The 26872-nt window shown below is 39.2% G+C and overlaps 2 protein-coding genes across 4 annotated transcripts in view; both read right to left on the reverse strand.

Annotated features, from left to right (window-relative positions):
* The window catches only part of LOC117992193 (calcium uptake protein 3, mitochondrial-like), an 87458-nt gene extending 63251 nt beyond the window's left edge, over positions 1-24207 (reverse strand). For both annotated transcript variants that reach the window (XM_069505656.1, XM_034979851.2), the window contains exon 1: positions 23980-24207. In XM_069505656.1, the coding sequence (XP_069361757.1) occupies positions 23980-24207 (228 nt within the window). The remainder of the gene's footprint in view (positions 1-23979) is intronic.
* Positions 24208-24646: 439 nt separating this feature from the next.
* LOC117992364 (uncharacterized) lies at positions 24647-26564 on the reverse strand. Of its 2 annotated transcripts, none has more exons than XM_034980044.2 (2): positions 26013-26564; positions 24647-25298 (listed from the first exon to the last, which is right to left on the reverse strand). In XM_034980044.2, the coding sequence occupies exons 1-2, from the start codon at positions 26385-26387 to the stop codon at positions 24732-24734; spliced, it is 942 nt and encodes a 313-aa protein (XP_034835935.1). In that variant the 5' UTR covers positions 26388-26564; the 3' UTR covers positions 24647-24731. The 2 variants fall into 2 exon arrangements, with proteins under 2 accessions (XP_034835935.1, XP_034835936.1); XM_034980045.2 differs by having other exon boundaries at positions 26100-26560.
* Positions 26565-26872: the final 308 nt, after the last annotated feature.

A 26872-nucleotide genomic window follows, 5' to 3' on the forward strand; every position in this document is an offset into this window, starting at 1 on the left:
CAGACACACTTTTGCATTTATATATTTTTTTTAAATTATTATTATTATATTTTGTTCATGTTTGGAAAGCATAGATCTAATTACGTAATCAACAATTAACACGTCATTCAGCGTATACCTAATCACTGGATCGCGACACTGGACAGCAAAGCGTGCTGTTTGCTGCTAGCACGAAAGTGTAGGCGACACAGACACCACATCAATCAGGAACGCAGAGATGGAAATCACTCAAACTTAGTTGATAACGATAGCTGCAAGTGTCGCTACTAGATGGCATTAACAGTCGCTTCAGTACTGAGCACGTACTGAGTGAACATACCTACATATCACAAATTTCTTCACTGGCAGCAAGCGAACCGTAGCTTAGTGGTCAGAGCGTCGGGCGCGATCCCAGGAGAAGCGGGTTCGATTCCTGTCTGTCCGCAATTTTTGATATGTATTTAAAATTACTCAAACTTAACAGTTAACAACTAAAACGGACACCTTAGAAGCTTTCCAAACAACAAAATGTATTTACAGACAGACAGACAGACAAAAATTTTAAAAACGTGCGAGACAGTTATGGTACAGATCAAGTAACCATATGAGCTTAATTTGAGGTAGTTATTTCGAAATTACAGACAGACCAATTTTTTTTAATAGTATAGATATTTGAATCGGGAAAAGCGTTATTATTGGTATAGAACCCAAAACAATATTGTTTTTCTGAACTGTTCAGAAATTTTCCTGATGCCTTAAGAAATAATCTTTTAGATGCAGATTGCTTACCCATTCAAAGGCATAACCCCCTGTTTTTGCATCGAGGGTTGATAAATCCAGCCAATACCAATGACGAGATGCATCAATCAAAACTCAAACGTTTCATAAAGCAATTAATAACGCACCCCGCCCTAGTTTATCAATAATCACAATATTATTTCAAGGAAGGATAAAAACTAGACCATACAAAAATATTTTTCTCCGGCGCCACAGATTATAAGCTGATTTCAATGAGATTTGAAATTGAATAGCATAAGCCGCGCGGGTACGAGACAACATCAATATAGACCATTGATACAAAATACTAAAGATATACACTGCCTTAGAAATATAACTCGTTAGTTGTACATCGACTTTTAGAAAGATTTCGACTTCGTAGAGCGTTGTCTCTGTCACTCATACCTTCATGACCAACTGTGTCGTAACCGTGTCTTCTTGTAATCTTGTCTTGTAATCTTCATCCACGAAAAAATAAACTTTTCGAGGTCCCACATCATCGCACTGTTGCTAGAGCTATGGCACCTATACCGCGTTCATTGGCATCGTTCAACGCGCTTTGGGACAATTGCTCAATGGGACCCATTCAATGACGGGTGTACAATTTTGATTCGGGAATTACTGAAGTACGCGAAGAGCATTGCATGAATATGTCATTCAATGTTCTCAGCGTACATTCAAAGTCCTTTAATGTTTTATCGTTTTGTATTTTGTGTCTTTTTTGTAACTTTATTTGTATTTAAATTTATCATTAATCATCTAGCTAGTGTACGTGGCACTGCCGTTCCAATTAGATGAATAATATTAAATACCGCGACGGTGTGGAATGTGGATGCCCGAAATCTTAAAAGGTAGAAGCTTACGGTAGCTGACGAGACAAAGACACGTGGCAACTATATAAAGACGATAAAAGAGAAAAAGAGGAAAAGAAAAAGATAAAGGGTTGCTAAAGGTATAAGATGGGTGGCTGACACCTGGCTAACCCGGGGAGGATATAATCCATGCAAATAGCCCTGCTCAGTAGGCGAAGTACGGAGGGATTTTTTCCTAACCCAGAAATGAAGGTATATGTATGTTTGTGTAGTGTATCAATGGCGCAGGGTCGGAGTATTATGGGATATGGTTGTTATCGGCCCGTGTTTAGACAGCATCGGAGGCATTGTGCTCGGCTTCTCATAAATACATTAGACATTGTCGCGTTTTTTACCCTCCACGACCGACGGACGGACGGACGGACGGACGGCGCGGGGAATGTCGACGGCGATTCACTAATTTATTTCGGCAACTTGAATACGCCTTTTATATGGTACGACTTTGAAATCACTCTGTATGATATTCCTTATTGCTGTCGTGTCGTGTGTCGTGTGTCGTGCCTTCTTCCCATAATTCAATTAGCTAAGTAAAGAGTTTACTAATTTATTTACTAGGTGGACAGACGACATCAAACGAGTCGCAGGAAGCCGCTGGATTTCGGCGGCGCAGGGCGTGTTGAAGCCTCTACAAGAGACCTATGTCTAGCACTGGAATCGTGACCCCTTTCCATTATTCACAGTCCGGGGTTCGATCCTGGGCACACATCTCTAACTTTTTGGAGTTGTGTGCATTTTAAGCAATTAAATATCACTTGGTTTAACGGTGAAGGAAACATCGTGAGGAAACCTGCATGCTTGAAAGTTGTCCATAATGTTTTCAATGGTGTGTAATTAAGTCTCTATTGACCAAATCTATCTCATTCTAATAGAACACTCTTGGTCAGCATCAACTCACTGCTGAGCAAGCAGCATCAACTCATCAGTGAGTTGATGAGCAAGTGGCTGATGAACCGGCGGTGAGTTGATGACGATGATGAATACATTTTTCTGGATAAAGATTTCAAGGTTCTCCCAAATGTATGAAAGGAAAATGTGACTGACTGACTGATCTATCAACGCACAGCTCAAACTACTGGACGGATCAGGCTAAAAGGCATACAGATAGCTATTATGACGTAGGATAAGAAAGGATTTTTGATAACTCAACTCCTAAGGGGGTGAAATAGGGGTTTGAAACTTGTGTAATCCACGCGGACAAAGTTGCGAGCATAAGCTAGTCGCTACATATAAAGGTCTTTCTGTTCCTAAAAAGTAACGGTATTAGAGACATTAAGCACCCTGGTTTTTGCTCAGCGGCGTATACCGAACCCGCCACCTCCCAATTATAATGTAATGTATTTATTTATGCCCTCCGGACCTCTGGAGGACTCCTAAACGCGTTGTCGGAGGACAGGTGCAAGAGCATGCTTTATAAGGAAAAGATTAGCGGAATTAGGACCAATAATGAATTGCAGGAGAAAAACACACGCCTTTGCTCACAACGGATGTAAGCCCAGATGCTGAATAATGAAAAGCTTAGAATCCATACTAATATTATAAATGCGAAAGTGTGTCTGTCTGCTAGCCTTTCACGGCCCATCCGTTCAACCGATTTTGACGAAATTTGGTGCAGATATAGCTTGCATCCCGGGGAAGGACATAGGCTACTTTTTATCCCGAAAAATAAAGAAATAAGCCCCTGAGCAGTGGGGTCAAACAAAAACGACAATGGATAGAGCATCGTAATCAAATTGGGAGGGTCATAACAGCATAATGGGATCAACATGACAGTGCGCTTTGATGTGGCCGACTAATTGTTTTGTTTCGCCCAAATTGGCGTCAGTGCTTCTGGAAATTGCCAATGAAATTATTCCTTTCACGTAGGACAGTATGTGCCACTTATGATAATATGTCAATACTCTATCACCGATCCGAAAGCAGATTCTATTAAGAGCTGGCAAGAAACTCCGCTTTGCTCTTTTTTTTGACCGTTTCTGCAAAAAAAATATTCAGGGTTTTCATCCAACGCAATAGAAGCTCAATTGCGGTAGAGTGACAGCTACAATGTCACGATCGCAATCATCTCTGATTGGTTGATGCTCGTTCGCTATTGGCTACAATGTATTGTTGCAACAAGAATACCAAATTCAGCCAATTACAACTTTTGCAATTGTAATAATGACTGATGCCAGCATGCCGATTGCAGGATAACTCCTGCAATCGGCATGCTGGTATTTAATCAAAAGTTAACACCGACAGCAAAAAAAGACATTAGGTACCGCCCGCATTGACTTGCCATCCATCGTTCGGTAAGAAAGACGTTATAATTCTTGACATTTAAGCACAATATTACCTACTTATCAATATACCCCTATTGTCCTTTGGTGCAAGATTGATCGCGATTTAGTTTGACAGCACCCGAAGACCCCTTTTGTGATATAAATAATTGTTATACATCAATATCCATATGTCGGATCCAGACGTGGATATAACTTGAGTCAGATTTTATGGTACATATTGTAGACATTTGGTTTTTTTTTTCTACAAGACATTCTCAGTAGAAAAGTGTGAAAGGAACCAGGTCAAAGAGTCTCTTGAAGAATGTAGACGTACCTAGGTAGAGTCGGGGCAAAACAGCTAATAAATCAAGAGTGTCATTTATTCCTCCGTCATTAGAAGTTGCAATACGAAACAAACAAAAGCAAGTCCACCGAGTCTCGTCCTCAAGGTTCAACTCACGGAGCGGTTTTCACCCGCGCCCGCCGCGGTTGCGGGAGAGCTGCTTTATTTCTATACTCATGAGACCGCTTGTCTGCCCCCCAATTGTGTAAGAAAAACGTATTCATCGTTATCGTAATCGTCAACAAATTATGCCCTTTAATTGGTTGTGAAAAAATTTAAACATCGAATCAACCAATCAAACGGCAGAATTTGTTGAGTATTACGATAACGATGAATACGTTTTCTTACACAATCGGGGGACTGTTCAGGCAGCATCGCCCGCATACTTGGCGGGCGATGATCGCAAGACCAGCGGTTATTTAGGTATTTGTAACACCAATTTTAGTTCTCGACCTGTAAACTAGGTGGCGCTAGTAGAACGCTATATCGCGCTACTCCATACCGCGGGTTCGGAAATATATCGGCCAGCTTATGTTTGTAAATTGAATAAATGAATTCCTTCGCCCGGTACTCAAACGTGAAACGAGCAACGAACTCTGCATCCAAACCTGCTGGGACATAGTTTAACGCCAGTTTCAGTAGTACCGACAAACCCTGCATCGACACCTGCTGGGACAGAGTTTTACGCTAGGTTTAAGTGTACCCACTGTCATAAACTGTAATAGTGTACGAAAATATAAAAGTTGCTCCTCTTTACTTCATCGCCTGAGAAACCCCCTCTACAGTATTTTATTTATTTACCTACGGCTGCAAAGCTGTCCAGTTTGTTTCCAGTTAGACCGCCATGGACACGCACCAGAAAAGAGCTTTATATTTACTTTACAAAATAATTAAAAAAGAAGGCCTAAAAGGTTCTGGGTGCATCCACTGACGTGGCGGGCGCGGGTAAAAACCGCTCCGTGGGTTCCTAGCGTCAAACGGGTTCCATTCAAACGTGGCCGAGTTTATTGATGCAGTGTCGTTTGGGCCGTGATTTGTGACCAGGCACAGACTAACGCCTTGTTATAAGGCTTTTTACGTTTTTACGCGCACCATCAGTGTCGTTTTTTATGGCATACGAGACATCGGAAGCTCAGAAGTAAATACACACCGTTTTTGCAATTTATTGCAAGATAATTATTGAAAAAGCTAGGCAACAAAGTACACACGCGTGTATAAAGCTTTCTGTTATGTTTTCTTTAGTTAAAGGGAAACGCCCATTTTTGAAATTCTAAAATAACCTAACTGCTTTATTTATTTGACTAGGGCGCAATTGCTATTGCAACCACTCAATCAAAATCGCGACCTAAACACAAAAGTATAAAATAGTCGTGAGTCTCGAGTTTGAACGAGACTGGAGTAAAAACCGTCAAACACCCGTATTTATACAAATCGAATCAAGATGGCTGCCCCATCACAGATTGCGTGACATCGGATGAGTCAAATATTATCTAATTCATTAAACTACCTTCAATAAGCTAACATTATTATTTATAGTTACTCAAGAAGACGAAATTTGATGCAGAACCTTTGGTTTAATGGACCTCTCAGACCATTCGCAGACGGCCTCATCTGTCAAGATCAGTGGAAATCGTGTCAGAAGCTGTCATCGGGAAAGTTGTACAAACAATAATGGGCAGTGTTTTTATTTGAATAGTCCGGACGCGGGCGGTCCGGCCGGCGAGCGGACGTGACGGACGCCGACCACCGCCGCGGGCGACGCTCCCGCCGCACGACCATCCAGCTCGTCCGTACATCCGATACCACCCGACGAGCATTACCTACATCGCTGACAGCACAATCATAACTTACAACACACAGTTTATTTGAGACGTTGCACTGTCTCGCAAGAAAAAACAATACCATGAAAAGTTAAAGTTAGGGTTCCGTACCTCAAAAGGAAAAACGGAACCCTTATAGGATCACTTTGTTGTCTGTCTGTCGGTCTGTCGAGAAACCTACAGGGTACTTCCCGTTGACCTAGAATCATGAAATTTGGCAGGTAGGTAGGTCTTATGGCAGACATTCGGGGAAAAATCTGAAAACCGTGAATTTGTGGTTACATCACACAAAAAAAAATGTGGTCATGAACTAATAATTAGTTTTTTCAATTTTCGAAGTAAGATAACTATATCAAGTGGGGTATCATATTATGAAAGGTCTTCACATGTGGATTCTAAAATAGATTTTTATTTATTTTTATGCATCATAGTTTTTGAATTATCGTGCAAAATGTCGATAAAATACGACTGTAGTACGGAACTCTCGTTGCGCGTGCCTGACTCGCACTTGGCCGGTTTTGCGGGTTTTTTTTATTTTTGAGTACAGAGAATCCTAAAAAAAGAATGGAATTGCTCCAATTCCTCAACGGGACTCTACAAACCGTCACAGTAGTTGTAAATCAAAGGAAGAATGCAACAGGCGTCGCGTCGTATAAAGAGAAAGCAGTAAAACATACCAATTGTTTGTGATATGTGATATGTGGACCACTAACGTACCCACTAAATCTTTTCCCAATACCTTACATTTTTAAACGAGTGTGGGTTTAAGGAGACTATCTACAAAATACCTATTTTGCATATCCAAGTACAATACATGCGTATAAAAATCTGAATAGCCCTTCTACCTTCCTATTTTATATTTACCATGATCATGATTAACCTATCGCCGGCTCACTGCAGAGCACGGGTCTCCTCTCAGAGTGAGAACGGTTTGGCCATGTGCAGATTGGTAGACTTCACACACCTTTAAGCACAATATGGAGAACTCTCAGGCATGCAGGTTTCCTCACGATGTTTTCCTTCATCGCTAACGCAAGTCATATTTAATTAGTTAAAACGCACATAACTCCGAAAAGTTAGAGGCGCGCCCAGGATCGAACCCCCGACCTCCGATTAGAAGGCGGAAGGACCTGCATGCCTGAGAGTTCTCCATAATGTTCTCAACGGTGTGTGAAGTCTACCAATCCGCACATGACCAAAATCCTCCTAACTCTGAGAAAAGACCCGTGCTGTGTAGTGAGCCGGCGATTGGTTGATCATGATGATGATGATGATTCGGGTTAGCGCGAATTAGAAATATGACGAATCATTCGCCGTACCCGATAGTGGAGCCAAACTATAGTGTGGCTCCACTATCGGGTCTCATAGACTAGTATCGTCAGTTGTCGTTTCATTTCATAAGTCGATAGTTCATACAAACGTGAGAGCCCGCGCCACACGCATTGTTTCCTGATAAGCATCTCGTTCGTCAAGCACTACCAGGATCTACCCATTTAAAGGACCTTCCACGACCCATTCAATTTTAAACCCTTTATTTTAAACAAATAAAGTCCAAAAATAACTTTGAAAAAACTTTAATTTATGGCGATTAACAGAAAAATAGACCATCAGGATGAAACATAGTTCAGTTCACGCATTATTCGTTAATTTTGACTGTTTATTTTATTGAAAAGGCAAACAAAACTGGTTGGATCTCTAAAATGTCTAAATATAAAAACAATAGATCAAGTTGTAAGTGACAACCCCTAATAGGTGTACCATTACCTAAACAAATATATGCATGTTCGTTTGGTAGCTAGCTTATTCTGCTACAGATTATGAGGTACCCGGTACCGGGTTCAAATCCCGGGTTAAATCAAGTGGCTAGATTTTCCACCAAGAAATTGTGAGTAGGGAAGTTGGTGATATCTCGACGACCTCCCTGGCGCAGTGGTGAGCGCTGTGGTCTTATTAGTGGGAGGTCCCGGGTTCGATTCCTGGCAGGGGTTTGTAATTTTATAATTTCTAAATTTCTGGTCTGGTCTGGTGGGAGGCTTCGGCCGTGGCTAGTTACCACCCTACCGGCAAAGCCGTGCCGCCAAGCGATTAAGCGTTCCGGTACGATGCCGTGTAGAAACCAAAGGGGTACGGGTTTAATAAAAACTGCCATATCCCTTCCAGGTTAGCCCGCTATCATCTTAGACTGCATCATCACTTACCATCAGGTGAAATTGCAGTCAAGGGCTAACTTGTATCTGAATTAAAAAAAAAAATCTCGAAGAGCGACTAAAACCGTCGCTTTCTATATGTATGTCATCGGATGAAGAGTGAGGGAATAGAGGGAGAGCAATTGTGCACTGTACCTAACACCTCTGTTTATATTGGTCCCGAGGTCAAAATTTACATTGTATGTAGTGTAAGGCGTGGTCTCCTGCAATAATCCTTCAATAAAATATTTATGTCCTTTTTATATCTTCAATAACATAAGTAATTTCTATGGCATTAGTAGCAGCTCATAAAATTCTATGTCTGTTTTTGCAATTCAATGTTACTCGGTAAGTTTAATGCAACAAAGTTTTTATAAATATGTATTGAAAATACATATAAACTCACTACCTGATTGATTTACATTAAATACATCACAAACATCTTGTTAAAATGTTAAACAGAATAAAAACAAATGGAAATGTAAGGATGCTTACTAGGAAGGCCTATGTTCAACAGTGGACGTTCAGACTCAGAGCCTTATGTTACAACGTGTTGGGTAACGCCATAACATCCCGGCAAGCTGAGCGGGCCGAATTGAGAACCACCTCCTTTTTGGAAGTCGGTTAAAAATAATGAGCCTCGTAGCGTGATACCCGTGGGAGATATGACGACTCAAAGAATTTGTTTTAAAACTCCAATGTAACAACCCTGCGAACAGCTGATTGCGAAATGAACTTGTGTGAACTCGGAGGACCGTTTGAACGTTTGTTAAGTTACAGGAGTAGCAGAGACAACGAAAGAATCTATGGCACTAACTATTTGGTACCTACTGCATAACTACTTGATTTGTTATGTTAAATTTTATTTATCAAAGATAAGTATGCTATGAAAATAGAGTAGGTATAAGTAGGAATGTGTTGAAGGTAGGAACAGAAAACACTAGAGAGCGAGCGTCGTAATCTAAAAGTATAATTTTAATATATTTAAAAGCCATCCAATTATCATTAGAGACAAAGAAATCGGCGCATGTTAAAGTTAAGACAAACAGCCTCAGGGATCAATTAAGAACCAATCAATTTGAAACCAGTGAGGTCTTCTGCTAACTCGTAACTCCTAATTCCCAAATCGGGACCGCTAACGAATGGTCAAAACAAATCATCACAATCTACAAACCGGAAAGATCGCCTCCATACCAATTTGCCGACGAAGAAGCTCCTCCATTGAAATTAATGGCGCCCTAAGTTTAGACCGTATCCCGAAGGCTTAAGAAATGTGATATACTTTTTTGAGCGGTAAAATTATTAGTGTAGAACTACAGAAGACTGATTTATATGGAGCGAGCCAACTCAGCCGATGTGTCCAATAAATCTCAATCAAGATCCCCGATACGATATGACGGCTCGTCTGTCGGCGCCGCCCGATGCCAAAGATAGTCGCGTTACATAACGAGATTTGCGTGGTAATGAAGTGGATTCTTTTTCCAGTTGTTCAGTTCAGAGATGAACCATTTCACAGGTAGCATGTGAAAAATCACGTGAAATGCCTTTTCGTATTATGTAACACTTGTTAGTTGCTATCTGACTTAAAGTGGCCTGTGCTAAATCTCACAAAATTTTAAAATTATTACATTTACTCCCATTTTTATAACAGTTAAAATTTGGCGCACGGACGGTCATCAACCAGAGCTAAAGAGCGCGCGAGCGTTAGTAGAGCGTTGTTAGTAATAGAAAAACATCTATAGCCATAGAGTAAAATAAGAAGAAAACATCTATTTCAATTAATGAACCAAATAGACATTTGCTAAGTTTCACGAAAAGCTAATTTCCGCACTATTATCATAAATGCGAAAATTCACTTTCTGTGAAAACCAACCTGCGAAATAACAATATCAGCGCTATTGATCATAATTCATAGTTAATGTAACAAACGATTGTAAGTGCGAAAATTGAAAATCACTTTCCGTGATATTTACCCGTGAAATCACTGTGAAGAAAATAATAGTTTCACCAAATGAAAATGATTTAAAATTGGCAATCATGCCCATCGCTAGTTAAAATAGTCCTCGCAGCACTACCATATAAGTAACCGTGATCAATGATATTGATAGCTTTCTTTAAACCGACGACATTTAAATGTCGCATTAATCTTTATTTATCCCTTTAACGTTCGCTGGAATATTGGAGTATGCGGTTCTTGAATCTATTTGTGATTTTCGAATCAAGAAAGTAGCAAGAAGGAAGAGGTAAATATAGATATCGACGAGAAAGGGGAAAATTCAATTGCACAGCTCTTGAATGGATATTTTTGGAGTCGAAAAAGGAGGAGCAGAATAGAAATTTTCCCAGACAGATAAGATAGAGGGTGAGGTTTATTTAACATAACAATACAATGAGTATAGCTCGGGAATGATGTATTATACGATACGGGATCGACAGTTTTGGAATAAATCACTTGGCTGCAGTAATGTAGTGTGTTTCGGAGGCCATATCAGAGTCTTATCCTTGCACTGTACTTATGTCTGTTTTGTTTATAATTTATAGGACCGGGATGAAATTTTTGGTAGTCACTTCTTGATTTTTTTGATTGAACCAATTATGAATACTAAGCCTTTGCGGTTTTTTCTTCAATCACAACAATCTTTTTTTAATGGCAAGTGATGATGCACCCTAAAATGGAACGCGTTTTCCTACAAGATGCCTATTCACTCTTTACTTGAAGTTCAGCTGGTATAAAAATACAGGGAAAACTGATGCCGAAAGATTCCATATCCTAGCAGTTCGGAGGTAAATTGTTTCGTACGTATCCGTGGAATTTCGGGTGCAGATCTTGACGAAGCCTTGCGGTACGATAATAGGAAAATAAAGGAGGGATCAGCAAACATTTCTGGGCACACTCTCTGAAATATGTATATCCTGAGAATACCGAAAGACTTTGAAGCTTAGAATTGACTAGGTTGACTACTAACTGATATCATCATATCTAGATTAACCAAAACATTAAGAACTTGTTAACATTAAGTCCTGCTGAATATCGTCGAGGGTCCCACTGAAGTTATTTTCGATCGATTAGCTTCAAACAGTCAACACAACTATTTAATCTACCATCAGACGTTCCATCCAGTTTATGTTCAGGATGTTTGCCCTTCGCCCTAAAGCCCCTAAACAGATTTGTTTCAATGACCCACACAACCTATTGTATGCGCCATTTCACCTTTACTACTTTCTCAACTCGTCAGACAATTTTGAACTTAACTTCCTAAATAATTGAGGTTGAAGCTTCAATGTCAAGATCGTTATCACCAGGATTGTTATATTATGGAGGAATTATGTTTTCCACCGTCTCTATTCATCAGACTAATTTAGACCATATTCTAGCAATAGTTATGGTTTAATTTTCATTGCCTAGATCTTTATCATCAGGGTTTCCGTGTGGTGGAATTATGAAGTGTATGCAGTTGATTGAAAAATTCCGAGCCACAGATTAAGTTGGATGTTTTGTTTGTGACATTTGCGGGGTTGGCAGCCCTGCGGCTGTTTCCGGTGGAGATCATTGAGTGGAATCGATGGATTGAGTTTTAACTTGGTAGTTGGGACTCTGGGAGTTAGGTTTATTTTAGGAATGGTCCTGCCAAGAATGGATTGGCTGGTTAAAGGGTTTAGAATACTTGGCTGAGTTGGCAATAACATAATTAGAGGTCAGGAAGTAGAGGACCAAAATCTCGTTCAAAATGTAGGTCAAGACTTGTCAGTCTGACATGCTTTGTCTACACAAGTTGCGATAGTGATTAATTTAAAAATGAAATATAATATTTAATTTTCTAGAACATATACAAAACAAAAGTGTAGTCCCAGAAATGTTTATCTCAATTGAGGCGTGCAAATGTTTATCCTTATAAAACTAAAGTTCAAGCTTTATACAGCGTTACATATCGCTCTGATTTAACATAATAGAAGCTACATATATTGCTCTATTCTCTTTTCCCAAAACACTTAACCGAGCCCTAAACAGGCAGCGGTAATCAATTACCGGTAATCAATTACCGCAGTGCAGCCTGCAGCGAACGGACGTCGAATGAGCACACGCTTGACGATCATTGCTGGGGACGCGGGGATCTTGGAACTGGACAGGGGACTGTTCAAACGAATTAGCGAGCTGTTTGTAAATCTTGCGAAAACAGAAAATACAAGTAAAGCGATTTTTATCCAAACAAATTTTTACAAGTACTTTTGAATCGTCAAATACCACTGGTTTGGAATGCCTTTTCTACGAGAAGAACCAGCAAGAAACTCTGCGGTTGCTTTTTTCAAAGATTCTATTTACAATAATAGGTATTAATATGCCATTGCTGTGATAGCCTAGTGGTTATAGGACGTCAGCCTCCTAATCGGAGGTCGGGACTTCGATCCTGGATACGTACCTCTAACTTTTCGGAGTTATGTGCGTTTTTAAGTAATTAAAATATCACTTAGTGAGGAACATCGTGAGGAAACCTGCATGCCTGAGAGTTCTCCAAAATGTTCTCAAAGGTGTGTGAAGTCTGCCAATCCGCACATGGCCAGCGTGGTAGACTATGGCCAAAACCCTTTTCACTGTGAGAGAAGACCCATGCTCTGTAGTGAGCCGGCGATGGGTTGATCATGATGATGATGATGATGCCATTGCAGTTCCGCCCATTGCTGGAGCGAGCTGCAAGTCAAATCCACGCTCTTTTATCATTTACATAATGTGGTGAAGTTGCTGGATGAGGACGGCTGGAGACCGAATGTGGCTGTCGCTTTTACGGAAGGCCTATGTCCAACAGTGGACATCCGCAGGCTGATGATAATGATGATGATGGTGATGAAAAGTGTTTGACATAGCATAAATTTCTCATTACATTGTTGGACAAAAAGGAAACCTTATTAGGTCGCAATATAGACAAAATGCAATAAATTGCCTATCGATTATTGTTATCGATTTATTGGAATCTGTTGACACGCCTGGCCTTAAGTGTTAATATAGCATTATAGCATTATAGCATTATAGCATTATACACAGAGAGGCTTAGAAAGAGAAATGCATTTGCACATTCTAACATTTTAGAGGTGTATCATTGATGTACTAACGTCTAGAAATACATTTTCACAAAAAACAATAATCTTCTTCTTCTAAATATATAAAAGGAAAAGGTGACTGACTGACTGACTGACTGACTGACTGATCTATAAACGTACAGCTCAAACTACTGGACGGATCGGGCTGAAATTTGGCATGCAGATAGCTATTATGACGTAGGCATCCGCTAAGAAAGGATTTTTGAAAATTCAACCCCTAAGGGGGTGAAATAGGTGTTTGAAATTTGTGTAGCCCACGCGGACGAAGTCGCGAGCATAAGCTAGTTTTATTATATTATTCTAGTACTTAAGTAGGTATAATCCATATCTATATTATACATATTAATATTATAGATGTGAAAGTGTGTCTGTCTGTCTGCTCGCCTTTCACGGCCCATCCGTTCAACCGATTTTGCCGAAATTTATAAACCTAAATCCACGCGAACCAAGTCGCGGGCATCATCTAGTAATTAATATTACAAAATGGCCGCCATGAAAATAAAATAAATAAATATAAAGTATTATTTCTTGTTCAATGGTACGGAATCCATCGTGTGCGAGTCCGACTCGCATTAAACCAATTTTTTGTAATTTCCTACTCAAATTGGAACAGTTTTCAGAGTTACGACTCCATGGAACAGAATATCATTGTCTATATCATTGGTGCAAATAGCATTCCTTCAAAAGGTCCCCACGATTCCCCGATAGCCTAGAAAGTTAGGTCCAACTTAGTAATAGGTGTTATTAACGGAACCTAGGTTTTAATATCCTATACGGAAATATAACTCGTTGGAAACATGTTTACTCCGCACAATATTTCAATAATAATTGCCTCGGCTATAAATCAATGGTAAAATATTCAGACTTGCTGTCCCGTCTTCCTGCGGTCTAGCGTACCTAGACTACCTAGACTACCTAGACCTACGGATAGATGATTTTATGCGATACTAATTGAAAGAATCTCAGGGCTACTTCTTTTTCATGTGCCTCTCCTTTTCTGAAGCCCTGCAGTCAATTCTTTAGAGTTCCATACCCAAAGGGTAGAACGGGACCATATTACTAAGCCGTCCGTCCGTCCGTCTGTCTGTCAGCGGGCTGTGTCTCCTGAACATGTATGGTAGAGTTGAAATTTACACAAAGTGTGTTTCTATTGCCGCTATAACAGCAATCAAAACCGGCCAAGGAAGGTGAATAATGACGTCACAATCCATAAACAACCATTTTTTTCAATTTTTTCCAAATTTGGATTAGTAAGCTATGAAATAAAAACTTCGATTAGGCACCTACTAGCAACAAATAAAATAACTTTTTCAATTCATTAATGCGGGAGCTATGCAAAATCCATAGTTAACTGATTTCAATACGGCGACGTAAATCAAGTTAACTGTGATGCATGTCAGTTAAAAAGTTATTCTATGAATAGTTACTTGGGACTCCTTTGGGAGTACCTACTGCCTACAGCAAACCAGATTATTTTTTCTATTTTTATAGGAAACTAGTTGATCTCCGCGGCTTTGTCCAATTGGATTTAGGTTTTTAAAAATTCCGTGGGAACTCTTTGATTTTCAGGGATAAAAAAATGTTTGGTAGGTACAAAGATTGTATACAAAGAACGTGCAAAGAATATCTCGGAAAATCAAAGTATTCAATGGAAATATCGATGGTTTCCACGTCCACGAGAAGTTTAAAATCTGATTGTACGCGGCCGAAGTCGTGGGCATGGTCTGGTATTTAATTTTATTTGTTTTTTGCAATCAACAGCGATATATACAATATAATTTTACATAATAACAGACTGAAAATAAGGCCAAATAGGATTACAATTTTTTACAGATTACTTAAATAGATATTAAATATAAATTTATAACAGTACGTTTGATAATTTAAACAAGCTTTACAATAATATAATAATATGAAAATATAAAAGTCAATTAACTAGTAAAAATACCTAGTAGGTGATTCACAACATATGTATGTGTGTCTGTGTGTGTGTGTGTGTGTTTGTGTGTGGGAGAGAGAGTATGCGTGAGTGCGTGCTTGTGGGTTATGATATTATATAATATTTAGAGAAACGCATTAATCCTTTCCTATTGTACCAATTCTATCGCTGCCCATAGTCATCGACAACAAATTACATCATAATAGGTACTATCGAATATAACAATGATCGTAAACTGTGGAGTCTGGAGGGTTCCGTACAAAAAACTGTCGCACGCTGACCGACACCGACAGTCTGTGAGGATCGTTGGAGGAATGGTAACGGACAGGATCAGTGGCGACGTCGGTGGTCTGTTCTTGGAAACACCCTTTACTTAATAGGTTATGGCCTATTTGTTTGTTGGGGGTTGTAGCGAAGAGATTTAACTAAACAGTAGAGCGGATAATGTGCCTAATTGTGTTGTATACACAATCTCTTTAACTAAACTTAATTGACATGTTTACATCTGCCACTATCCGCAGAAAAGGAATAGCATTACATTTAGACTTGCCATTTTAGTTAAGAGATTGTTGGCGGCGCGCTTTCATCTTAGACTACATGATGATGCAGTCTAAGATGAAAGCGCGCCGCCAACAATCAACCAATCAACAAACGAGACAGAACAAGACAGACAAACAGTCAAAGGCTAGCTTGTATCTGAATAAAAAATATAAAAAATTGTGTTGTTTTTTTATACTTTTAAAGTAAGATTACAAAATTAAGGACATTGGACGCCAATACTTTAAAGTCACAGAAATGATACCTATTGATGTGACGAAATGTGCACGGTAATGACACAAAACTGATAGATATCAAACAATCAAGAAACACGTCTCTATAAATAAGCGTTGCATCTGTTTCCTCATTCTGTGAATTTTTTAAGGTTTTAGTTCTTCTTAGTAAAAAAGCTTTAAATTTATCAATTTGACCAAAACATGACTTTTCAAAAGCATTTCTAATAAATTAGAGCCTTTTTACAAAAAAAACCCCATATACTTAACTACTTACTAATTTAATTTCATTGCATTTTTATAGAATTTGGTTAACAGTTAACAAGAAAGTTGCCAAAGAGCTTTTTTCAATGACCGTTGACGCGTTGTCCTATCTGTGACTAATATTTTAAGTTTAAATATCGTCGGGCTTGTCACTTGACTCACTTGTATGCAATTTAGGGTCACCTGTGAATGGAAGGCTCGACTGATTTACTTTAATCGTGAGTGCGATATTATCGAGAGTCGAGACGTCCAGGGTTTTGTTACAGCGGCCACGGACCAAGGTTGCACCATTTTGTTTTACGTGGTTTTTTGTTGTATCTGTGGAGAATACAATGTTACTTGAGGCGCTATGATCGGAATCCTGTGTCGAACATGCCAAGGAGACGTGCTATTGTCTTTGTTTTAGGTAACAGCTAACACTGCTTGTTAAAAAGTTTTTATGTAGACATTTTTACCTATGAATAGCAGAATTTAAATACATAAAAGGAAAAGGTGACTGACTGACTGACTGACTGATCTATCAACGCACAGCTCAAACTACTGGACAGATCGGGCTGAAAGGCATGCAGATAGCTATTATGATGTAGGCATCCGTTAAGCGAGGAATTTCGAAAATTCAACCCCCAAGAGGGTGAAATAGGGGTTTGAAATTTGTCTTAGCCACGCGCACGACGTCGCGAGCATAAGCTTGTATTTTATAAGCTTCAAGAAAATGTATGGTAGGTATGTCTCGTTTCTAATACACATTGCTAGAATAACTCAACTTGAAGGTATCCATATTATAATTGGAGGGGAAAACTGATGCTGGAAGGGGGTTCTAAATCTTAGCGGTTCGGATCAGAAATGAGGAGGCATATCGCTTCGTACGTATCCGTGGAATTTCGACTACGTACGGGTGCAGACCTTGGCGATGCCTTGCGGTACGATAGTAGAAAGGTGAAGGAGGAACCAGGTTGAAAAGTTCTTCGACATACTCTTCGAAATATATCGATAGACAGGCTACTTTGCGCCGATCGATGTTCCAAACTTCAAAGTTCAGAGTTGACCAGCGCAGCGCTTTGTTACCAAAGCGTGTGCAATGCCCCAAGTTTCAACACCAGAAAAGGAAGGAAATGTTCGACGAAACTGACTGTGGGACAACCCGGCATGTCACCCGTGTGAGTAATAAGTATGGATCGTTTAGAGCGTGACTGAAGATCGCAAACTGTAAGATGACGGCAGCCAACGATCTTCATTCGAGGAAATGCGAGTACCGACGTGACCAATCACACATAGTGGTGACAGACTCAGAATTATTTGACGACCTCCCTGGCGCAGTGGTAAGCGCTGTTGTCTTATTAGTGGGAGGTACCGGGTTCGATTACCGGTTTGGAATTTTACAATTTCCAAATTTCTGGCCTTGTCGGGTGGGAGGTTTTGGGCTTCGGCAGTGGCTAGTTACCACCCTACGGGCAAAGCCGCGCCGCCGGTACGATGCCTTGTAAAAACCATAGGGTGTGGGTTTAATAAAAACTGCCATACCCTTTCCAGGTTAGCCCGCTTCCATCTTAGACTGCATCATCACTTACCATCAGGTGAGATTGCAGTCAAGGGCTAACTTGTATTTGAATACAAAACAAAAAAAATTTGATTCTTCTAATGTTTGATGCAAAAATGTGTCTGTCAGTTTGTTAAGATGTGTCTGTCAGGTTATTAAGATGTTTGATGCAAAAATGTGTCTGTCAGTTTGTTAAGATGTGTCTGACGTCAGTTTGTTAAGATGTTTTTTCAAAATAACTTCTATCAGTTTTAATTTTCCCTCCGTTACCTTTTCACGACTTTTAATTATTGATCTTGAGGCTTGGCTGTTTCTTATCTCCAGAGAAAACGAACCCTTATACTTATAGGATCACTTCGTTGTTTGTCTGTCGTGTTTGTCAAGATCCGTCAAGGGAATCGAAACCTATAGGTATAAGGCACTTCCCGTTGACCTAGAATCGTGAAAATTGGCAGGTAGCGATGTCTTATAAGCACAAGTCAAGGGAGAACTTCGAAAAACGTGTTGTTAAATCACAAAAAGATAAAATGTTACTTCTCGTAGGATAGTAGGTACGGAATCCCTCATGTGCGAGTTCTACTCGCGCTTGACCAATTTTTTAAACAAACCTGTCTCTTTGATATCCGAATCGGATAAAAAGTAATGGTGTAGTAAACCCTATTAGTTTTACAGACCATTGGCAAGAGATTCCGACTTCATAGAACGTTGTCCCTGTTCGAGAGGGACAACGTTCGGTCTCAACGACAAAGACAACGCTCTACGAAACAGCTATCTCTTTCTAAAGTTTGATGTACAATATTCCCTGCCGGGTACTGTATCTCTTTGATATCAGAATCGGATAAAAGCTAATGGTCAAGTTATTTGCGATATTCAGGAACCCCTCGCGCAGGCTCCCAGCCTTACTGCAAGCTGTATAATTGATCTGGGGTCACCTGACCGAGATCTGGGGTGTCACGCGGAGGCTGAGCGCGCTCAATTAAGGCGAATGCGATAAACTGACCGCTACCTACTTTACTTACCACTCGCAAGTCGCATGTGCAGTTGTAGTTACTAGACGTGTAGCTCGAGCTTTGATCGAGCTTTCGTATCCGATGCTGCCCCCGATTGTGTTTAGAGAAACGTATTCATCGTTATCGTAATCGTCAAAAACTTCTGCCCTTTAATTGGTTAATTCGCTGTTTTTTTTAATTTTATTTTTTATTTATTCAGATACAAGTTAGCCCTTGACTGCAATCTCACCTGATGGTAAGTGACGATGCAGTCTAAGGTGGGAGCGGGCTAACCTGGAAGGAGTATGGCAGTTTTTTTATTAAACCCATACACCTTTGGTTTCTACACGGCATCGTACCGGAACGCTAAACTACTGCTACGCTACTGTTTACATTTATTCACAGCCAATCAAAGGGCAGAATTTGTTGATGATTACGATCACGATGAATACGTTTTTCTTACACAATTGGGGGGCTGGTTGTGAACAGCTTGTGTCGGTGGCTGTGCCACTAGTTAAAGTTATAAGACCAGCACGTCGCGGCATTGACTCAGAGTGGCCTACTTACGCAACGTTCGTTGACCTCTAGCGTCAGTTGCAATATATCGTACCTAAACTTTTAGAAAAAAATTAATCATCATTAGGTACTATCACCGGTTCTCGTTTTTGCTAACGTTCTGGTTACACCCTGTATAACGATAGGTAGGTTACAGGAAAACTAAGCCATCGACAATACCTATTGCCTGTATCACACAGGGAAATTGTTCAAATATGATTCCAACTGAGTCACTAGACATCATTGTCAAATCAATACGCGAAAAGACTGCGATCTATCGTCTAGGCCGGTTGATGGTTCACCGCAACAGATCACCAAATGAATAATTTATCATCAGTGACTCCTCATACAATGTTTTGTGTGAACTATTATGATAGTTGTCATAATATTATTAGCAGGATGTGGGTTTAGCCCGTGGGGTTATGGTGCAAGCCTTGTGTGTATGATGGCGTCTTTACGTCATCCATTAATTGCAGGTGGTCCCTTCATTTGCAAATTAATGTCATTTAACGTGCGTACTTACCAGTTACCAGGCCTATTGTTTAAGAATAATTTGCAAGACCGATAAATTTTAATAGCCGTGAGTCCATAAGATATTTTTTTGTAATTCTACAACCTAAGTAGTTACAATGTTCCGTCCCCAATTGCGATCTCGAACTGTCGCGTACACCTTGGCAAACCCTGCGTTAAACCCTCATGTCGCGCAAAGGGAAGAACGTTTGTGTGCTATGTGTGACACACAAGCGTACTGTTACAACTTACAACCCTAGCCTAAGCCGCATATTGCTAAATTGCTATTTCCAAGTTGACATCAATAATAATAAATTGTCAATCAGCAGTATGTGGGCCTATAAAACGCTACATGTCGACTAAATCAATCAGTTATCAATTCTTCGGTCTCATCCTCCCTAGCTACGGACCTGGCTTATGCCTGCCAGCTAGGCACTAAGATAAAGACCGGGGGAAATAACCCTTCACTGGGGTCCCGCGCGTGGTGTAATCCAAGTATCTATAATTAAGTGTGCAGTGTGGACAATAAAGGGGGTGTCTATCAAACTTGGTGGTTGTTTCTATGAGCACCGGACAGTGGACACCCCCAACCAGTGTTAACATATGTAAATCGAGAATTACCGTGTTGAAGGGTTAAAATTACGGTGTTTCTAGATTTAATTACGGTGGATTAGGTAAAAGAATACCGTGTAAATTACCGTGTCATTTTTAGAAGAAAAAGTCACGAATTTGCTTTTTAATCAATTATTAATATTATTCTGAATCTGACTCTCCTAGCATAGCAATATCTTTTTCATAAACGGATTTATTCATATTAATATTTTGTTAAATCTCATTAATTTTACATTTCATTCCTTCCTAATTACTTGAATAAGGACGAAAATAGATCGCTGAGATTTGATGCTTAAACCGAGAGCAAGAGAAATGTTGCCATTACGAAATATGCTAACGTGACTGAGATTCGTACTCGTATTACGCAGTATATTATGAATTTTTAACGTGATTTTTGTATTACGGTGACACGGTCAAGGTAATGGGCATATTACCTTGACGGTAGATTAGGACTGAATTACGGTGCATCTACGGTAATTACCGTGTACATGGAAACACTGCCCCCAACTAACATTGGACCTAACAGTACGAATTTGTCTTCACTTTTTTAAAACAATTGTTTGAGCTTTACGTACGGATTTTACAATATATTTGACTTGGCTCATTATATTATTTTTACTCCCGTTTCAATCTTGTTTTGCAGAAACGGTCACATTAATCGATGGCAGCGATACGATCGACATCTAGGGCCGGAGGGCCGGAGTGTTCGCACATGAGCGGCCGCGAGTGACACTATCTATGACGTGAAGAGGTTGTGATCGAACGACTCGCCACAAGGACGTATCCGGGTGCTTGTGTTGGCTGTTGGCTCCCAAGTCCCAATATCCTACGAGTATGACTTGCGTGATATTTTGAAAACCTTTTTTAGGGTTCCGTACCTCCAAAGGAAAAAAGGAACCTGATACTGAATAATGATAGAACCAAAAATATAAATATTCAACAAAATAGTAGTACATACAAGATTGCAGACATATTAATATTTAGAATGTCTTTAATGTCATAATATTGTACATCGTCTATAAGTTGAAAACCTTATTAATATAGGAGGTCATATCATTCACCCCCTCTATGAGAGACGTAGTCTTGCAGATAAATCGGAGGTCTGCGTTCTCGAGCAGAGCGACGAATTTCTCTCTCCACTGCAGGGTTAGGAGGTGGATCTTGGGCAGAGGGTCCCCCGTTTCCGGTAGTTCTTCATCATCCGACGACTCGTCGTCAATGGCCCGCGGTAGTGGCGCTAAGGCTCTATTTGAGACCGTCGTCTCGCGACCATCCGTAGTCTAACGTACGAATATTCGGGATTACTTTGTAACAGCTGTACTTCTAGAAACGAGGAGGCAAATCGCTTCGTACATGTCCGTAGAATTTCCACTAACTTATATGGGTAAGTTTAAGGGTGTCTGCCAGATGGTTGCCACGACACTGTCTGTGTCTGGCAATGCATGACGTGATTTCTAATACTATTCCGAAGAAAATATAAAAAAATTACACTTTATACTTTGATGTAAGAAATTTTACACCTTTGTTGTCTTCCAAAGCTACCATGATCCAAAGTTCATAGTCGCTGATTGTTGTGTAACCCGTGTTGAGGACAATTATACGCAGAGAAACTTTTAGCTTTTATAAAATAACGAAGGTCTGCCCTTCCCGGGTTCTTGGTCCAATAGCAGGCGCCACACGGTCCAGAATAGCGCGGGGCGATTCATTCGAAAAACAATCGAATTATACGATTATTGTTATTATTCGAGAACAATCGATTGTTTTATGTTATCAATTGTAAAACAACAAACTATGTCGTATACTCGTGTAATTACTAATTAGGTTTAAGTTTCGTGTAATTACTAACACCAATATGATCCTTGTTGGTCGAAATAAAAACATTTTATTTATTATTTATTATGTCTGAATTAAAGGATTATTTATTTACTAGCTGATGCCCGCGACTTTGTCTGCGTGGATTTAGGTTTTTGAAAATCCCGTGGGAACTCTTTGATTTTCCGGGATAAAAAGCCTATGTCCTTCCTTCCCCGGGATGTAAGCTATCGCTGTACCAAATTTCGTCAAAATCGGTTGAATGGTTGGGCTGTGAAAGGCTAGCAGACAGACAGACAGACACACTTTCGCATTTATAATATTAGTATGGATTTACTTACACCTAACAGTAACCACTTTGGTCTCTGCAGATCTGGAGGACCCGGGTTCGAGTCCAGACTCAGGCCAAACACTTACACGGTTTTTTCTGTTAAGAAATTCTATGATAGACCAGAGTTGGGAGGAAGCCGGCTTTGCGTGCTTTTCGTACCTCCAAGAGCACATAAACCCATCTATGCTGAAATGGCGAGCTCGTACAGGAAAGCGCAGCGTTGGAAGTCCCTTCACTAGATGGACGGACATGACATCCAGCGAGTCGCAGAGAGCTGCTAGATGGTGATGGTGCAAGATTAATCATTTCAATTCTTTCTCCATTAGAATTTAGAAAACTACTTTATCCAGAAGTTTATACTACTACTTTATCTGAGTCTTTAGTCCAAAAGCAATGGCTTTAGAGAGGGAAAAATGGAGAAGGCTAGAGGAGGCCTATGTCCAAAGAGGACAACCTGATCTGCAAATTGCTGGTGTTACCAATTTTTTAGAATAAATTATATAGGATAGGATAATTAAATAATAGGAAATAAGAAATTAGTAATACGGTTAGTTAGTAATATAAGATGTATAACTATTGTATCAGAGAATAAAGACTATTTTATTTATTTTATAACAAAGCAATAATAAGATAGGCTTCTCAAATTCCATTTGAGTCAGATCAGCTAGTAGGAGTATTATATATGTAGAAAGAGAAACTGACTGTCATAATATATCAACATACAGCTCAACATTTGGGTCTAGCAACTTAAGATTAATCTTATAACTTCTCTCTATAACATAGAAGGCTACCTAAGGAAGGCTTCACTAAGGAATTTTCAGAAATTTCACCCCAATGGGTCAGCTAGTCTATATAATTACTATTAGTCTCTTCTGAGATTTGCAACAGTTTAAAGAGATAAGACTAGAAATGCTACAATCCATAGTCTTACTGCCAGATTAAGAAAATTAAATAAATAACTAAGAAAGTATACTTTACTAATAATAATATTTCTAATAGGTGTTCCGGTTAAAAATAAATTTAAAATTTACACTTCTGTAAAATGATGTGATTATGTAAATAAAGCATTTAAAGCTAATTTAAAGCATCATTACTTAATTCAAGTTCATTATCATTTTTATCAGTACTGTTATCAATCATTTGTTTACATTTGCAAATTAGCTATCGGTACCAACATGACGAATATAAGGAAATAACCTTAACAATCAATTAAAGTTGAGTCATTACTGCGCTTTTTGCAAACTTTCACAGCACTTTTGTGTCGTTATGCTACAACAACACATTGTAAAGGGTTAAAAATAGCTTTTTCACGATCTAAATATAATCCTTACCTTAGCTTTGAGAGCGTATACGGTGCCTCCGTGCTTATAATTTGAAGCATACAAAAGTATCCCGCCCCCGATAACACACGCACATGCCTTCCAAACATTTCTATATGATTTATTGCACTTTACTGAACTTAGATTACGCGAGAAAACCGGTAAAAACTGCACTTTTCCTAAAAATTTTCCCGATGTACGGCATAACGTGGCCATGTTGGCAGAACAGCTGATTGACATTCTATTTAACAGAGTGAGCGAGAAAGGAATAGTCGGTTTGTTCTTATTGCATGGCGCATGCGCTAACTGTTCAGTGTTCATCTATGAATCAAAATTGAAATCCTATGAATTTTCCATTTAATTAAAATTGGAATTAGAAATAGTTTTCAAAGTGTAGAATAGGTATTTTTTGTTCAGAATTTACTGAAAATCACTGAAGAATATTAATTATGTACCTAGTTACTTATTTTAATTGAAAATAAAATCAAATAAGTAGTGCATGCAGAACAAGTAGACCAATGTGAAGTTGCAACATAGCAGTTTGCCTAGTTTATACACTAGGATTTACACTAGCCCAGCTGAGATCTGGTATTTTGTTCAATGCATTCCATATCAAATCGTATTACATGCTTCATCTTCAGACTGGGCTACTTATTTTGCACACACTATCCACTGAGTGTATAATTTATAAAGTTTTTATTAATATCAAACAATTAATAACAGCCCAAATTACAAACAAATTATCCTTAAAGTCTTTGGTACAACTAGTTACAATCCTCAATATTTGAGCCCTCTTTCTGCTGTGTCAGATCCTCAATGACCACTTGCTGCTCTGTGGAGTGTTCCACTTCCATCTCTTGTACAGAATGTAGCAACACTCGTTTGACAGTCTCCATACTGTCGTAGAGGCCATACTCCGCTTGCCACAGTATCGTGGATATTAACTGCTGTACGTTGCCTCGGACTTGGGGATTTTTGAATTTGCGAAGTCTATTACCTACGTATTCTCCGAACACACAATATTCATCTTTTCTTGGACTACTATCTATGGGCACGACTACACGTTCCGGCAATGGTTTAGAGTACACAGGATTTTGTATGACTCTATACTTGGGAGCACTGGGTGGAGGCGACTGCACTTCTCTCTTGATAGTCCTGTACTTCATCTTCTTACGCTTTGGTTGGTAGTCCACTGTCTCGTAGATTTCGTCATTGAGCCACTCTTCGTCGGAGGCTCGGTCGGCATGTATCTGCCGGACTATGTTCAGTGGCTCCTCGTTGGTTTCGGCCTGGTTTTCAGCGTCCGTTTCAGAATTTTCTAGCACATCAACCTGTAAATTAGGAATATTTTTAGAAAACTAATTTTTGTTAGTCAAACACGTACTTGAAAACTAGGGTTATTAATAATCCATACTAATATTATAAATGCAAAAGTATGTCTGTCTGTCTGCTAGCTTTTCACGGCTCAACTGTTTAACCGATTTTAATGAAATTTGACACAGAGTTAGCTTACATCCTGGGGAAGGACATAGGTTACTTTTTATCCCGAAAAAGCGAAGGAGTTTTAAAACCTAAGTCCACGCGGATAAAGTCGCGGGCATCATCAAGTTTTGAATAAATGCTCTTTTTGATATCAAGAAACCCAATACCAAACCCTTCTCATTCTGACCCATCCTCAGAGTGAAATGCTAATAAATAAGATAAATAATTAATTACCTACACAATTACAATGTAATTAATACGAACTCAACGATCTATATTTTGTAATTTGTATTGAGTTTTGAACTTTTGATAATCGATATCAAAATCGTTTTACGAATCAATAATTGAAATATTCAGTTATGTTAAACGAAATCGATACACTTACAATCACAAAGTACCTATTCCTTCTAGCTAAAACGATTTAATCAATCGCTTGTATCGATTAATTTCATGAATGGCTTTTTGCATGATACAAGGTCTCGATTCTCGAATCGACTGATAAGCATTGTTTTCAAGATTATTATTATTTATGTAGTTATCTACCTATGTAAGAAAATAAATACCCGCTGTATTTCTATAACCGGTATAGAGTTTTCTGTAGAGGGGTTTCGGCTATTTCCTTTCTTATTAACAGATACGGAATAACGTACGTTATCGTTTTTGTAGTTTTTAGTAAACCTCTTCCTTCTAGGCGCGCTAGCACTTTGGTTTGTACTTTCATCTTCGTCGAAGACACGGAAGTTCGAATCGTCCAGGGTTCCATTCTGCAGCAATTCCCACTGTATCGGATGTTTACTCACTAAATGCGTTCGCAAATTCGTCGTATTACCGAAATACTTGTATTGCGTATCGCATAATTTACACAACACTGCAACACATCGTTGATTCTCCTCCAGTCGATCGAAAAACCTCCACACTAAAGACGATGTTTTCTTCATATCGATTCCCGAATCCCGATCACAGATCAATTTATTTGCCGCCAAATATTGATGAATAGAATCGTAACCACGTAACCGAGTAAAAACGCATCGATTCTTGTTATTACAGTCAAGGCAGTCAAGTCAACAAGATGGCGATCGACGAAACATCGAGCGAAACTCGAGAGGGACTGAGGCGACTTCACTCGATAATAGGGTCTACTCTCGCGTCAGCCAACCAGCGAAGCTCTAGTCTCTATGGTTTTAAGTATCGATTTTATGTTTTATCTGTGCTTAATTTAAAATACTTAAAATTAAAATAATGTGCTCTCATAAACTAGAAAAATATTATTTTCATTTGCCTATTTTAATCTAGATTTAATTTTGGGCTTTATTTTAAATTAATACACAAAGAATATTTTTAACACTGTACAGCGCCATCTATTGGTATAGCTTCTAAAAATAATAGATACATATCATAGAGCAGAAACGCTCTATGATACATA

Source organism: Maniola hyperantus, chromosome 21, assembly GCF_902806685.2.
Source record: "Maniola hyperantus chromosome 21, iAphHyp1.2, whole genome shotgun sequence".
Lineage (NCBI taxonomy): Eukaryota > Metazoa > Arthropoda > Insecta > Lepidoptera > Nymphalidae > Maniola > Maniola hyperantus.

Excerpts from the sequence above, each read along its gene's own strand:
- LOC117992364 (XM_034980044.2), bottom strand. The coding sequence starts at position 26,387 with ATGAAGAAAACATCGTCTTTAGTGTGGAGGTTTTTCGATCGACTGGAG. Across the intron at positions 25,299-26,012 it reads CGGTTATAGAAATACAGCGG|GTTGATGTGCTAGAAAATTC; the intron begins GTATTTATTTTC and ends CCTAATTTACAG.